The following is a 16,583-nucleotide window of genomic DNA, read 5'->3' as shown; positions in this document are numbered from 1 at the left end:
CCTCTAGTAGGGGTTTTTACTTTTTATTTGTTTCTCACTTGAATTTAAGTTTAAGAAAATGCCCTGTACACCCTTTTTTGTGGTTCAATAAATGCATTTCCAAAGTTAATGAATGATCATGTTAAATAATTATCATCTCATTTTTGATCAAAATAATTGTAATTATGATTTTTGCCATAACAAAGCAGCTCAAACCTCCATAAAATGTGGTTATTAAGTGGAGTTTATTATTTTTCAGCATTAGAACCAAAATAGAAGAACAATCAGAAACAATACTCCCTTATAATAAGCCACTTTTCCGTTAGTACAGCTTGCATTCTTGCTTTCAGTTTTTTCAATGCAATCTGCAGGGATATATCACCATATCTTCAAAGCTCAGTCTTCGGTTGGTTTTCCTGCTACTCACAAGTGAAGTAATTATAAAGTAAGTAAAATTGTCCAGTTATGGTGTTGTAGTCCAACTCAACTTCTCAAAGTGGAAGGATGGACAGAAACTCCTGTGGATGTTTTCAGATCTGAAGCAGATTGATTTTCTCCTCTCTCTCAAAGATAAAAGCTTGAAGTGTGGTTTATCTGATGCTGACAGGTTACCTTGGATTATCCTCTGAAATATCTCCCCAAGAAATATCTCCCCCCAGTTTCTGGGAATTGTGACTTGAAATTAAATAAACGAAAGGTCTGACTTAGTACTGTGAATTAAAGCATTACTGTTCGATACATCTAGTAGTAGATCTTCTAGTCACATTTGCGGTTTTTATTTTAATAATTCTGAATTGCAAATGCAGAATTAACAATGATGTACAACTCCATTTCCAAAAACGTTGGGACACTGTGGGGAATGTTAATAAAAATGGAATGCAATGATATGCAAATCATGTAAACCATGTTTTTTAAAGGAAAATATCAAATGTTGAAACTGAGAATTTCAATTGTTTTATGAAAAAAAATGCCCATTTTGAGTTTGATGCCAACAACACGTTCCAAAAAAGTTGGGGCCTGTTTACCACTGTGTTTCATCACCTCTTCGTTTAACAACGCTCAGTAAGGGTTTGGGAGCTGAGGAGACACTGCTGTAGTTTTGAGAGTGAAATCTTTTGCCATTCTTTTTTTGACACAGGATTTCAGCTGCTCAACAGTTCAGGGTCTCATTTGTCATCCCAACTTTCTTTGGAAATGGGGTTTGAATCGCTGTGAAATTTAAGGTATCGCCGCAATATTAGCAACGATAGCATTCGTGGTTGAGATCAACTTTCTGTATTCCTTCCCTCCTCTCTTCCAGCTTCACTCCAGCAAGGCTGCTCTTGCCCTTTAGCATACAGTCTTATCCTAGAGACAGCAGCATGTGTTGTCCCTCTTGTCATGCACTTGATCCCTTGATGTGTGCAAATTGGCCCTCGCACTGATGGCGTCTCCAGGCACAGCTACAAAGCTGAGGTGCTGTTGCCTACGCCAGCTGTCACTGACAGCATGCCACTTCCTCTTCCAGTCCCAAAACCACTCCTGCTGACCTCCAGAGAGCCAACAGGACGCAGCACAGAATGTAACACAATGTTCGCAATGTTATATATACACCACAGGATCAGCAGTGGGTTTAGATAATGGTGTGGTAAGACTTTAACAAGGCAAAGGAGGCAACGTCTTTTCTATCAAAGTGACCTGAGATCGCCGAGGCAGAGTGCACTAATGAGGCGTGGTAGAAAATGTATTAGTGTGTTGAAATTTATAGTCATTTTTTATCTATTCACACTCAATCTATCGTCCTCTCCACCTGCATTAACAATTAACAGTGTAAACTGAGTAGAGATGCTGAACTGCATATTGTGTTGTGATGTTCATTATTTCATTTTATTCTTAGATGGGTTACACATTGGTTTAGCATTTAAACAAAGCATTTGTTTTACGTTTAACATGGAACCTTTCAAAATAAGCATTTGCCGATTGCACCATTGCAGATTTTGCACCTTGACATATCACTACCTTCCCACTGCCACTATTACTTAATTGCCTTGCATTAAATTAATTTCATTTAATTAAGTTAAACTTAATTAGAATGTTAGTTAAATCTATATACAATTAAAACTCACCTTCTTGATGAATCAATGAATTCAAATCTACACTCAGCAAAAAGCGTTCTATAAAGTACCAAGAGTTCTTTGACTTATAATAATGAACAATAATGAAACCCTTTTTGGTGCATATAGAACCTTTTTTTTTCAAAAGTGTTCTGGACTGGGGGTGCGAATCTCTAGGCACCTCACAATTTGACTCGAATACGATTCAGAGGCTGCGATACGTTTAAAAATGATTATCAGTGCGTTTTGATGCATCTTTTTTTTTTTTCTACACAGGATTTCTTTTTCTCACTGTGTGATGACGTGGTAGTGTTAAAGCAAAGTATTTGTAATGATTCATAATGAATTTACTTCCAATATCTGTCATTAATAAACCAAATGGAAGTGATGTGGCGAGTGAACTGGACGGCTCTCATTCACTGCTTTTGTTTGGAGCGCATTAAACGCTGCTGCTACTCATCTGTGATAACATGTGCAGTTATGCTGAAATAGAATCCAGTAGTAATGGACGTCCACGCAGCACACATTACAGCTGTCCTGTCCGTTTAATCCAGTGATTTTTCAGTTTTGGTCTCATTGCAGAGAGGGGGGGGGGGGCGGTGGATCGCTGTGTCAGTAAAATATGTTTGACACTGGACGCCGTATCTCGGCAGCACAGTGCGAAAACCCTGTATCTCAACGACACCAAACAGATCCTAATCCTTGGCGATTAAAGTTGCGACATCGCTTGCTTGAACATTTGGAGATGAATGTACTTATTCACATTTATAAGCACCGCAGTTGGGTTCCTGATACGGTACATCTGCAATGAGAAACTGTCAAACACAAAAAGTTGAGCTTCCCTTTGAACTTTCCCGTTGCACCTTAAATGGTGCCTGAGGCGCAAGAACATAAAAGCAGCACCACGAACGAGAAGCTGGAGAATGAGAAGCGACTTCAGCCTCATAAAACAGTCAAATGTTGAGAGACATTTTACAATAAACTATTCAACGTTTGAGGAAATACTGATGTATAATTGCAAAATACAATATAATAACTTGTTGTTTTGACATAGTGTGAAAGCCTCAAAATCTCAAAATGAGTAAAAATTCTGAGAATATAAGTAATTATTTTGAGATATTAATTAGAAGTTGAAATAAGTCAACATTAAGTCTTTTTTTCAAAATTATACATTTTTATTTTAATAAAGCAATTCTTTTGAGGAAATCTATCATCATTTCTATTTTTTTTTTTGCCATACCACTGGCAGAAATGCTGAAGCTTGCAATCATAAGAGGAAAATGATCTTATTAAATTATCATTTTTCCCCATTTATAACTATAACAAAATACAAAGCTTAATAAACAGATTTTTTCCCTTTGCAGTCAAATTGACTAAGGATGTAATTAATCGCATACATATAAACCAAGATTATTAATTTTATTAATATAATTTAATATTCTAATTATTTTTCAAATTATATATTTGAAAAAAAAGACTCATTACTCGATTCATCACCAAAATAACTGATTGATTACCTGATTACTGATACAATGGATAGCACCCTCTTTGTCACCTCATAGCAAACTAACAGCTTGTGTCCCAGGTGTATATTTTATTGCAGTAGTTTGTTACAGAGTCTGATTCTTTCAGGCTCCCATTATGAATATTCCCAAGCTTCACTTGAGATTCTTGCGGTGTTTTGAGTCGAGCGTGTACTTCACTGGGTTTCGTGGAAGTCAGTCAGCCTGAAATAGCAGTGATGGGTTGAGCGCAGCTCATTATGTAATTGAAGGCTTTATTTCAAGGGTGGAGGTGCTCTGTATTCATATGCTTTTCTAGGAGGTTGAAAGCTGCAGCCCTTTTTTCTGCTGTTGAGACAGAAAGCAGGGAAAGTCAAGGACCTTTTACTTTCTTATACAGTCAGAACAGTGCGGGATGTCAGACATAAAACTATGAGAAATATGAGGAACATGTGTCTGGAAATGCTCAGTATGAAGAAAAAAAACTGAAATGTGTGTACAGTTGCTGGACATTTTATTGGAAACACCTATCCTTTTCACCATGCTAGTGTCTGTTGGTGCAGTTTGTGCTGGCTATCTTCCAGTCCAGGGGTCCATATGTTTTCAAACGGCCAGTGTGGCTTTCACTCCAACCAAGCAGGTGCTCACCTCATATAGCTACGCAGGACCATCTGATTAAACCTGAGGAATCAGCTGAGCTCCTGCTTGGCTGGAATGGATATCCACAGCTACACTGATCCTTTGTGGATAAGATTGGTGACCCTTGCTCTAGGCCTTTATAAGCGGTCAATTTCTGACCACAGGATCACTGGTGGCTGGATATTTTTCATCTAATGATACCCTCAGCTCAGCAGTGACACTGACGTGTGTACAAATCCTACCAACGCTGCTGTGCCTGACCCTGCTGCTACCATGTTAGTGTCCCTGCTGTGCCGAGGCTGGTCAAGGCAAGCAGGGGGTGTTCCACAAAGCAGGATTTCTCAGTTAGCAGGATAAAATTAGCCCAGAGATGAGGACTGTCCAATGGGAATGTCTCTCAACTCTTTTTCTATTGGACAGGCTTGACGTTGGGCTTAAATTGTCTAGCTAAATTGAGAAATCCTGTTTTGTGGAATATCCCCCAGCTCAAATTCAATTTTCTGGAATATCTAATTTGAGCAGGACAGAAAACATTTGTAGCCAATTTCTGGATATGTGACTAAGTTTGACCAGTCAGACAGGATTTCATGTATTTTCATCATTCTGGGCAGTTCATTGCATCATCAATGTGCAAAATCAAAGTAAAACTTAAAAACGGAGAGACAAAGCTTTTAACAGACAATAACTGTCTATGTTATAGTTTACAATGACTGCTTCATTAAACAATTTGAACTTAAAGCTGCTGAATATCCCTGCTACAGCCTGTAGCTTGTTAGCAAGCCTGCTGATCAGGTCGATCTATATCTGTTGTCATATTCATGCTGTACTTATTAGAAAGAGAAATGCTCTTGTGAAATATAGCTTAATCTTCCTTTTCACTAGTTATCATGGTCAGGTTCACCAAGTTTTGCACCAACTTGTCAGCGCGGCATGCATGACAGTACCTCGATTCTCTAAGGGTGCAAATCTGAGCCAAGTCTTAAGTCCTTAGTAAGAGTTTTCATTGCTATTAGCTGCACCTGACAGGTTAAGCGTAGCTTTAACCCTTTAAAATCTCAGGCTTATTACAAACTAAGGCTTATTTTTTAATAACAATGGAGACCTCAATGCAAACTCCTTGAGCCATTCTCAGGTTATAGAAGTGTGTCTCAGGTTATAGAAGCAGACAAGCCCTGACAATTTAAGGGGTTAAACAATGAGCCTTTCATTACAAAAAGCCTTCAAGGTGATGGACAAACCTAAAGCACTACACACGGTAAACCTAGTGCTTAAAATAAAGTGGGAAAATAACTTTAAAGCCTGGTAAGTCTGTAGTTTGTAAGTATGTTTTCTAGCTAGTATAACAGCTGATCCAGCTGAAGTTGTATTATACTTAAAAGCAGTGGCCTCCAACTCTCGTCCTGGAGAGCTTCTGTCCTGCAGAGTTTAGTTCTATCTCGCATCCAATAAGCTGCCCCGCCCCTTACTTAACTCTAATACATCTGACCCAGCCAATCTGGGACTTGTAAAGAGGTTAATTAGCTGGAGCAGGTGTGGCAAACTGTGGTTGGAACAAGGTTCTGTTGGAAGGTAGCTCTCCAGGACAAGGTTGAAGCCCACTGACTTAAAGGAATATTATTTGCAACTTACCAACTTGTTTTAATTAGACTGGCTGACAACAAAAGCTAAATTAGCTATTGCAAGTTGTGCCTCTTTTCTGTAAACGGCACATTCACTGCATGCTCACTACAATACCCATAATGCAGTGCCCTGAAACTCCAACATTGTGCACAAATGTAGTTAAACTGCAATGTATAATGATACATGTAAGGTTGGAAATGAAAGGTTTTGCTTGTTTCCTCTATTGTGATTGGTGATCAGTTGGTTTGGTTCATGGTTCATCTTTTTTTTTTTCATTCTTAAGACTTGAGTCGAGTCACGAGCCAGGTAAGCATGTACCTGAGTCAAATCGCACGCTACAACAGTCTGACTCAAGTCTCCTATCACATGTGTACTTATACTTGTTTCATATTCCTATTCATATTCATGCACACATCTCTACACTGTAGCTAATAAAGTGGCAGTTCACTGTATATTTTGGTGCAGAATAAGTTTATAACACATACCTGTACATTTTCTACTGGTGTCTTCTTTCTTGGAGGAGCTCATTAGCTTGCAGTTGAAGTTCTCCTCCCAGAACTCAGCAAACCACACGTTTCTCCTGTTGTTCTCCAGCGTGCGGGAGGTGAAGTAGGCATCAAACCCTGAAAAAGACCATCCAAGTTCCTTAAGTGCCAATTCTGCTGAATGAGGAACTTCTGAGTCAGTTGTTTGAAAGCATCTAAAATCCCAAACAACTGTTTAGTCAGGGGCCTTAAAAAATATTATGCTGCCCTAAGCAGATTGCTAATCCTCATTATGCTTCCACTCAGGTGGTCTTTTACCCCTCCAGTCTGCCAAAACGTTCTGCTGATTGCATGCTGTGTTGTACATTCTTGAACATCCAAACGGAGATGACTGCTGGCTTATTTGCATGTGAAGGTACCAAGGTCACCAAGGCTTTATGCAAGGCTCACCAACTTTAGCACAACTGTACTGGCCTACAGATTACTGCATTACCAGAAAGGGGATCTTGGCTTGTCACCATATTGTGAATCTGGCTTGAGCCGTGATTTTTTTTCAAATGCTCGCTAGATTGCATAGGCAGCAACTTCAACCCCAGGTTGCTTCACTTTGTGAAATAAGTGTGGGGAATTAAAAGGCGATAAGGATTATCAGCAGACTGCTGCAGCAGCAGTGCCCTGAGCGAGTCCCCGGGTAACATGGACGCGTAGCGGAGGAAGAAGCGTGAGCCGGACCTTTCGCTATAGGCTCAGAGACTTCAGAATGCCGAAGCTTGCCATATCTGGCACTCCCACACAACGTGCCCTCAGCCAGCTTCTCCAGGGCTGCAGTATGTTGAGGATGTTAAACATCTCTTCCCTAGCAACTGTGAGGCCAGTTTCATGGAGACGCATACGTTTCACCCACACATAAGAAAGAAGGCAATATACTGTTACAAAACAATGCAGTAATGTTGCTAGTTAATGATAAGATTTTAGGAGGTGTTTGACTTGGTATGAATTAGGGCTGTATGACAGTAAATCATGCTAATTATGTTTGCGTTATTTACATAAAATACAGTTATTTATAAAAATTATTCAGAGAACTCAGGAGTTCAACGCTCAATGTCCATTTTATCAGCTCCACTTACTGTATAGCTGCACTTTGTAGTTCTACAGTTACAGACTGTAGTCCATCTGTTTCTCTGATACTTTGTTACCCCCTTTTACCCTGTTCTTTAGTGGTCAGGACACCCATGGACCCTCACTCGGCAGGTATTATTTGGGTGGTGGATCATTCTCAGCACTGCAGTAACAGTGATACAGCAATATATTCCATCTCAGCCCTGACAAAACAAAGCTAAACAAAAATGCACCTAAGCTCCATTTGTCCTGAGGATAAAGATCAGCCTAGACATGGAAGTAAATAAACAAACGGCTAATCTTAACATTTAACATGCATTAAAACTGCTTAAAGTACATTAAGCCACTGTCTAAGTAATGAAGTAGCAATTAAGTATAAGTTGCCCAGACAAGGATCAAGCCTAGTCCTGCTCTGTGCAGGACTGGAATGGAGATTCTTCATTTAAAGCCAAATATAGCCCAGAAATAAGAAACTTCCCAATGCCGATGCAGGCCACAGATTTAGACTACAGATAAAGCAAGACCTGGTGGTACTGCTTACAAATCTGAGACAAAATACGAGTCAAAATCTCGCATAGCCGGTGTGTTGGGGGGAGTTTGTAGGTTTAGAGTTTAAACAGCTGCCCTTGCCCTCAGCTTAGGCAAGACTTGAAAGTGCATTTGTCCATTTTACCAAGAAATGCTGCACTTTATTAGACAGAAAGCACATTTTAGCAGTGATGAGCAGTGAGCAGTCAGATTCAGTTGCCTTAGATATAGGGATGATTAAAGGAGCGTGGGAGGTGGGGGGCTGAGGGCCCTGAGGGGGCCGTACCACCCCCAGATTTCAGAACTCAACGGTAAAAAAACAAAACAATATCAGAAAAGAAACAAAAGAACAGAACAAAATATTTTGAGCAAAGCAAAGACCCACATGTGCTTTTCATGAGGTGGAGCTTGAATTTTTATTTTGTCTTGTTTAGAAATGTTCAAAATCTGAAGAAGACAGGCGCTGTTTAGTTTACACCCTGTTCTTCAGTGGTCTGGACCCCCACAGGTGATGTGTTAGTGTGTGTTGTGCTGGTATGAGTGGATCAGACACAGCAGTGCTGCTGGAGTTTTTAAATACCTCAGGGTCACTGCTGGACTGAGAACCAAAAAAATCCAGCCAACAGCGTCCTGTGGGCAGCATCCTGTGACCACTGATGAAGGACCAGAGGATGACCAACACAAACTGTGCAGCAACAGATGAGCTATTTCTCTTAATTTATATGTACAAGGTGGACTGACAAGGTCAGTGTGTCCGATAGAGTGGACAGTGACTGGACACAGTGTTTAAAAACCTCGCAGCACCACTGTGTCTGATCCTCTCATACCGGCGCAACACACACTAACACACCACCACATCAGTGTCACTGTAGTGCTGAAATGGATCCACCACCCAACATATACCCATTCTGTGGTGGCCGTGTGGGGGTCCTGGCTATTGAAGAACAGTAATAGGGGGCAAACAAAGCAGGCATTACTTAGGAATGCGTAGGAAGTGTACTTATGCGTACATATGTGTGTGTGTGTGTGTGTGTGTGTGTGTGTGTGTGTCACTTTTGTCGGAAGAAAACCTTGCATCTCCAAAATGGTCACTTTACAGGAGATGGAAAAAACCTACTTTACTTTCGATGCAAGTCAATGGAACCAGACATTTTTCAAAGTCATTTTGGCTCATTTCTTTTAGTCCATTCATCATGAAATTTCCATACAATATAAAGGGCAATGAGCAAAACTGAAAAACATCAAAAAATGGAGATATAAGGTTTTCTTTCCGACAGCAGCGATATACACAGACATATTAGCCTCAGTTTCTACATTTTATAAATGTTTCTGCAGCAGTATCAGCAGATATGATCAGTCTATGATTCCCACATCACTGCACCCTCACACTAGAAATTAGAGACATTTTGCAACACTACTTAAATATCTTAGCATAATTACCTGATTAACTCAGCAGATATGTAAATAAATCAGTTTATATTTGCAAAACTGTACATACAATTTTTCAGCAAATTCAAATAATAAAACATCTCTTCTAGTTAAAAACACAAATGCTGTATGGACTGAAAACTAGGATTTGCAGATTCAGAATTTCTCCACTTTTTAATGACCTCCAAGTGATAAATATTTAATATGAATAAAGAACAAGGTTCTGTTTTCTCCAGTGTGACAGCAACTGTGACTTCTGAGGCTTAAGGGTAAGACTGATGGAATCGGTGGTGTTTTAATGGAATGAAGGATGTTATTTTGTCAGTATTTATATATGGAGTCTGTGGCATCACACAAACTCTCCACCTGCCACAGTTTTATATTAGATATAGAACACAGTTATATAGATTATACACTTAGCAATACTCCAAACTTCCATTCCTAGTTTTGAATCTTAGTTATTGTCCAAGTTGGCTTTGTGGTGTAGGCAATGTTGCCAATTGTCAATGGAGTGTTCAATATTACAGTATGTTATAGTGATAAATTACAATACTGAGTACTCCATAAGCATCGTCAAAACTGGAACACTGATAGTCTGAAGTCATTTAGAGAGCCTGTAAACAACAACAGCCATTGTACAGTAACTGCATCATAAACTGCATCATAACAAAAGGCTGATTGAATGATTGAATTTATGACTTCACCTTATTCATTTCTTTTAAAATTTTTACCAGTTGCAAAATTATGATTGACCAATCCCAATCATTTCGAAATGCTACTTCCATTCAACTTAAACAGACCTCCTCAAAACAAACCTGCAGTGAGAACGGCAGTGGCGGGAAATTACTATAAATTATTAGACTAAGAAGTGGTGGAAAGGTGTTGCTGATGAATGCATAATGCGTGACAAGCCTGATCATCTGGATTAAACTACATGTGAAACACACTCACCACCAAACTATTAACAGGGAAATGTATACTAGCTTTATAGTAAAATAAACTTTTATCTGGGTTTCTTTATTCACTAAAAATCTTTGCATGATGTCTAACAATAAATAATATTTCAGAAAAATGTCACAAAAAAAGACAAAGTACCTTCCTTCTTAGCTTTTCTTTATTAAAAAGTAAATCAATCTCATTAATTAGGACTGTACAGCATTCGCATCACTAGTGGTCAACAATATTATGAGTTAAGATTAATAATGCACTTGTACACATGCCATTTTTGTATTATTTCATTGAATTTTGTTAAAATACTTTGTGTAAGAGATGACGAGTCATTCTCAGCATTTAACATTGCTCTGACTAGCTCTAGTGTTAGCTTTAGTATGAACTCATCTGAAGGGGCAGCATCCATTACTAAAACCTCCTCCTTATTAGAAATGTAAACTTAAAGCTTCAAGTGCCTAAAATGATCTTGTCTGATTCGTGTAAACACGGCTTCCAGTTGTGAGTTCTTGTAAAAGCAGCACATTTTTCTGAATTTAAAATGTATTTAAATGTATTTCTCAGTGTGGATATTTTTGCTCTGTTAGTACAAGTGCTTCAGGCGCCACCTGGTAGCCTGAACTGAATGTCTGCTGGACTGTAGCAACAATAACTAATGGAGATGGAACTTCTTTAGTCACTGTAAGCGGATGCACCACATAGCATCACAAAGTATTGCAAACTATAGAATGCATTGCAGGGATGGTGCCAATAAAATGTCAAGTTTTACACTATACTACTGTATCATGATACACTTAGTGAAATGCTGAAAGGCTAGTTATGTGAGCTGATGTAACATATCATTAGCATTTGGCTGTTTATCTAATCCTTATCCTTCTATTCTTTCTTACATTTTTGTAAACACTGAAAAAACAAACATACAAACGTTTTTCATAGCCTTCGTCAACCGTGCTCTCTTGTTTTCCTGGTGCATTTTGTCCATTTGAACTTGTTTGCAAACCTCAAAACTAGATATTATAGTGAGACAGTCTCTGTAAAAATCTATGGCCCTGGTCAGCCACCCTTATGACACTTCTGCTGACCCATGCTTATGTGTTTGCAAACATTAAAAATCTAGTCAGCTTCACCATTTATCAAACTCAGCAATTAACAAGCAGACTGTGTCACCGTCACCGCCACCCCCCCCCCGCTCCCCTCCCCCCAGGACGAGTCAAAAGTTGTCCTTGCCACTCAACAATGACACTTGCTTATAAATATTAACACTGTATCTAAAATAAGGATCTCGACCCCATTTTACGTCAGTGGCAATCCACCAGGGAGTCGGGTTAGACACGTAAGCCTGGCTCAATAAAGCCTGAGGAATGAAAAAGTGATGGAAACACCACTTGAAAAGATCCATTACAGCACTGTTTCCCATTCATAATTTAGCATCGTAATGTATTTAAATGGCTAAGGCTTCTTTGACTTTGGCTTGTGGTAGACTTCCTCTTTTCCCCTAAAGAATGACCCTTGAGTGAAGTGGCTGATCGCTAATGATGGGCTATATCGTCTGAGGCTGAGGGTCATCTCTTGAGAACAAAATGCATTGACCCACCATTGAGGAAAGTAGTCGTTCTACATGTCATTCAGTAGTGGAATATGCTGTGAAGGGTGTAGAAAAGGATCGTTACCTAAAAGCACTCTGCTGTAAGAGTGAGAGTGGGAGAAGTGGCAAAAATATACAGTATTGTACAACTTAATTTATTACATTTCTAGTGAAAACAGCAATTAAGTTATTCATGTTATGGAAGACATTTCGGAGGATTTGGTTTAAGAATATCCATTTGGTTAAGAAAGGGACCATGAAAGACCTTGCAGACCACCAAAATCTGTCCCCATCAGATAAACTGCCCTTATAGATTTCCTTATTCAGTGGAAAGTCAAGCTCCACTCCGGCTTCAGATCTTCGTTTCTGTCCATCCTCCCACTGTGAGAAGACAACTCAGCACTATTAGTCTGAAAGGACAGAGGTTACGATTATGTTACTGAGACATTTGCAAATGCTGGTGTTCTCGGTACAATGAGCTGACCACCCCAGAGCCCAGACCTCAACCTCACTGAACGTGTTTGGTATTATTTGGATTGTGAGATGCAAAAAATTCAACCAACTTCTAAGACTGAACTTAGTAGTGCAAATGGAACCTGTAATAAAGGTTAAGAGTGGTCACACTAAATACTAATAATGCTGATAGTATATTTAGACATTGAGACTGTAATTTCCAGCTAATTATATGTTAAATGTGTGAGCTTGTGCTTAATGGCTGGTTTGACTGCAGATTACATGAATGATGGATGGCACAGTACTGTAGCCTGATGATACTTCAAGACATTTTCAGGATACACTGTACATATCAAAATATTTAGGTTTTTTTTGATGTTTGAAATTAACTCAAAACACACAATGCAGCAGGCCATATTTGATGAAAAAATATGCTTTGAAAACCGGTGAAAAGGGGTTCGATTATTTTTGGTCAACATTTAGAAACAAGAAGAAATATCAAACAATTTATTAGCATAGGATGATGTCATAATGGGCTTATATCCAATCAGCTATTGTCACGTATTCCACAGACATCAATTCCCAGCAGCCCTTGGGAGATCACGTGATGGCTCGGTCACAACCGGAATCTGACACAGACTCCATTTCCCAGGAGCCACAGGGAACACACGTGACCCAGGACTTTGTTCAACCCTCCTATCAGCATTCACGATCATCTGAGTACTAACTCAGATCACCTGTGGACTATGTCACATGACCTATGGTAGACAGCATTTAAGCTCAGGCTTAGTATTGTAGGGTTGTGAAGTATTGAATCCTTGTGACCTACTGAGCGGGTTTCTCATGTTTGCAGTCTTGTGTGTTTTGACCATTGCCTTGCCTTCATGTTTTCTGAGTTTTTGCCTTGCCCTTTTTGTACTGTCGTCTATCTTGGTTGTTCTGTGTTTTGACTTCCTGGACTGTTCTGTCACTACGATTTTGGTTTTCCCTCTGGTTAATATTAAATCTACCATTTCTCCAGATCTTCACTCGTCTGAACCTGCTCCTACATAACAGCTACTTGCTATAATGCAGTTTATATTATTATAAGTACTAACAATATCCACGATGTAGCTACAGAAGCATACAGAAGCTAACATATCATCCTATTGCCAATACTTTACTGTAGGGGGCACCACAGAGGTGGAAAAAGCCTATCATTTTTCTTTGGGCAAGGCTAAGATATGATCAAACCAACAGGTCCTCTCATTAAGAATCTATACGTTTTTTAATGGGTCCCTAACCACTTAAAGAAAAACGCCTGCCTCCCCATTTACATCAGTCTGCTTCAGTAAACACCTCTACAAGTTCACCCTCTGCCAGAGTGGCATGGCTGGGACAGCGGAAACTCCAACGTCAAACCTCATTATTCTTTAAACACCTCTGCCACACACTCTTGTTAATTTTAACGAACCTGTGGACTCCCTGCTGGCTTCTTATGTCCTCTACAGTTATGATGTCCAGGGCTGTGTTCTGCAAAAACTTTGCAGTTTTACTGACATCATTACATGGTTGACCAACTGTTCAAAAAACATATAACAGCGCTTCGGCTGCGAAGCTTACGGAGCATGAAACCCAGGCCAAAGTTGTCTTTACTCCCATAAAATGATATTAAACATATGAAAATTATACTGAATGATTCATTTCCACTGAAAATTTTAGATGCTGAAATAGTTATAAACTCTTTCACACACATATCACTGGTGATCACAAAAGCACGGTGCTGTTTCTCACTCGAAGGAGAGGTTATTGTTGTGTGTACAGGAAAAGAAGAACACTACAAATGTTGTGTTCATATGCATCACTGACCAGTGGCATGGGGTGTTTTTGCCAACTATGTGGGTGGTGCTGTGAAATACAAACTGGCATTCGGCATTTCACAGGCTTCGAATGCTCATTGGTAGACCAACTACTCAAATACATATTCTCAAACTAATAATGTCTATCTTTCATAATGAACATAATCAACTTATTTTAGGTATCTATGTTCATTAGACAGTTTGAATTTGGAACAGTTTTAAGCATGTATACATCCCTTTTTGTGATGACATCTCAAACGTCATGAAACAGATGTTCTGTAATGTTCTGTCAGACAAGGAGTCACATGAGTCTGGCTTGTTTTTCTGTGTAGCCAAATAGCTGCAGAGATACAGAAATAAGCTCAAGACATAAAACTTTTGGTCACACTTTAATTGGATGGTCCCCTGTAGATGATCTACATCGACTTAAATCATTAACAAACTTTCTGGTGATGTTCAGTAGATTCTCAACAACATTATGCTTAGGGTTAGGAGTAGATGTAAGTTTTACCTTGAGGTTAAGGTGAGGGTTAGGGTTAGGAGTAGATGTAGGTTTTACCTTGAGGTTAAGGTGAGGGTTAGGGTTAGGAGTAGAGATATATTTTATAAAGTCATTCACACTGAGCTTGAAGTTCTGTTGAATGTAATGGATATTTACTTGAATGTTACCTTAAGGCCGACTGAACACTTATAAAACACCTACAGTGGACCATCCAAGTGACACTCAACTTCACAATCAGTTTGTCACGATTGGCCCCTCCCAGTCTCCTCATGTGCTTTTGTTTACTTTTTAGTCCTGTCATGTGCTTTTGTTTTGATTTCTTCCCAGTCTGGCCCCCTTGTTTTCTTACTCCGCCCCTGATTGTTACCACCTGTGTTTTCCACCTGCGTCCTGTTATCCCTCGTTATCCCTGTTTGTATTTAAGTCCTGTGTTTTCCTGAGTTTCTTGTTGGTTTTTGTTGGATGTATTGTTTGAATATGTCTTTGTACTGATTGTTTGATGTCTTTATTGTTTTGTTTGGTGTTTGTTCGTTATGTATGACTCAGACTCCTTCGTCTTGGCTCACTGACCTTGGACTGTTCCGACCACGACCCTGGATTTGCCCAAAATAAATCTCGCTTATCTCTGCACGTGCATCTGCCTCATCGCTCCACGTCACACAGTTGCACTTAATTGCACCCTTCCCTTCCACCCACAGTCACTCTCCCACCACAGCCCCCCTGCCCCACCCCTTTGAGTGGAAAGAAAGACAGAGATAGCTGAGAGATAAGGCAGAAAAGGAGATGGGGAAAGGAAAAATGGATGAACTGGACAAGACAGGACAGACAAACAAGAACATTTAACCAAACACTAGACAGGCTAATAATACTCCCTTCCCTTTTATTGACGTGGGTAGTTATCAAATTCTATGTATGGGTTTTAACTGTTTTTGAATCCTTTTCGAGTTTTAGATAAAGAAGCCTCTGACTCTGCATGGTCAGGAATCCATAGGAATGTTCTACAATGCTGTTGGGGTCTACACAGTTCACAAAAGAAGACGCTTCCAACTACTAAATAAGAAAATTAACATCAACGTAACAAACAAATACTTGACAATTTAAACGATTTGAGCCAGACCTGATTAATAAGTTTAGTAATTTCTCATTTTTGTAAATTATTATTTATTTGTTATTCTTTTTTGCACATGTTAACCAGTAGGGCGGCACCCCAGTGCCCATAATAGTCCCAACGCTCCTGTCCCTGAAGGTCCCCTCTGAAGGTGGTTTAGTGCTTGGAAAACAAGGCATCTCAACTACATGTATTTATCACTGTCTGCATATGTTCAGATCACCAAAGACGCATATTGATGGTGTGTGAATGGGGCCCAAAGGTTAAAAACATCTGGAACACATCGCGACCCTGGGCCCAATTTGGTAGGTCAATGTAGCATCAATTCAGGCATCAATTCCTTCTTTTTGAAAACAGTCATCATTACTAGTGAACCATATATTCAATTTTCAAAGAAACTATTTAACACTGGTCATACGGCAAAGCTTCATTATATTACGAAGCTCTTGGGAAATGGATCCTCATTATATTTTAAGTACTAAAATGTCTATTAAAACAACTCAGATTAGTATATGAACCACCGTGACAGCACATTAGCAGACCGTGAAGGAATCATTTACTTTATGAATCTTTTAATAAACTACAATCAAGACATGTCACCTTGCGCTTTTCGCGACATCAGTTCACTATGCAGAATGGATAGCCTCACCGGTTCCAGCCAGTCAGTGTGAGAAAGCCTATGTGACAGTGGCTGGTCTTAATGACACTTTAAATAAAGTGGCACAGCCTCCAGTGACACGGCAGATTTTAGCGAAT

The 16,583-nt window shown here is 39.4% G+C and overlaps 1 protein-coding gene across 2 annotated transcripts in view; it reads right to left on the bottom strand.

The window, feature by feature from the left end:
* LOC108431596 (metabotropic glutamate receptor 7) overlaps positions 1 to 16,583 on the bottom strand; it is a 309,666-nt gene that overhangs the window by 127,058 nt on the left and 166,025 nt on the right. For both annotated transcript variants that reach the window (XM_017704846.2, XM_017704845.2), the window contains exon 5: positions 6,319 to 6,456. In XM_017704846.2, coding sequence (XP_017560335.1) covers positions 6,319 to 6,456 — 138 coding nt within the window. The remainder of the gene's footprint in view (positions 1 to 6,318; positions 6,457 to 16,583) is intronic.

Source organism: Pygocentrus nattereri, chromosome 21 (genome assembly GCF_015220715.1).
Source record: "Pygocentrus nattereri isolate fPygNat1 chromosome 21, fPygNat1.pri, whole genome shotgun sequence".
Taxonomy (NCBI): domain Eukaryota; kingdom Metazoa; phylum Chordata; class Actinopteri; order Characiformes; family Serrasalmidae; genus Pygocentrus; species Pygocentrus nattereri.
This window is presented reverse-complemented; position numbering and strand designations above follow the sequence as displayed.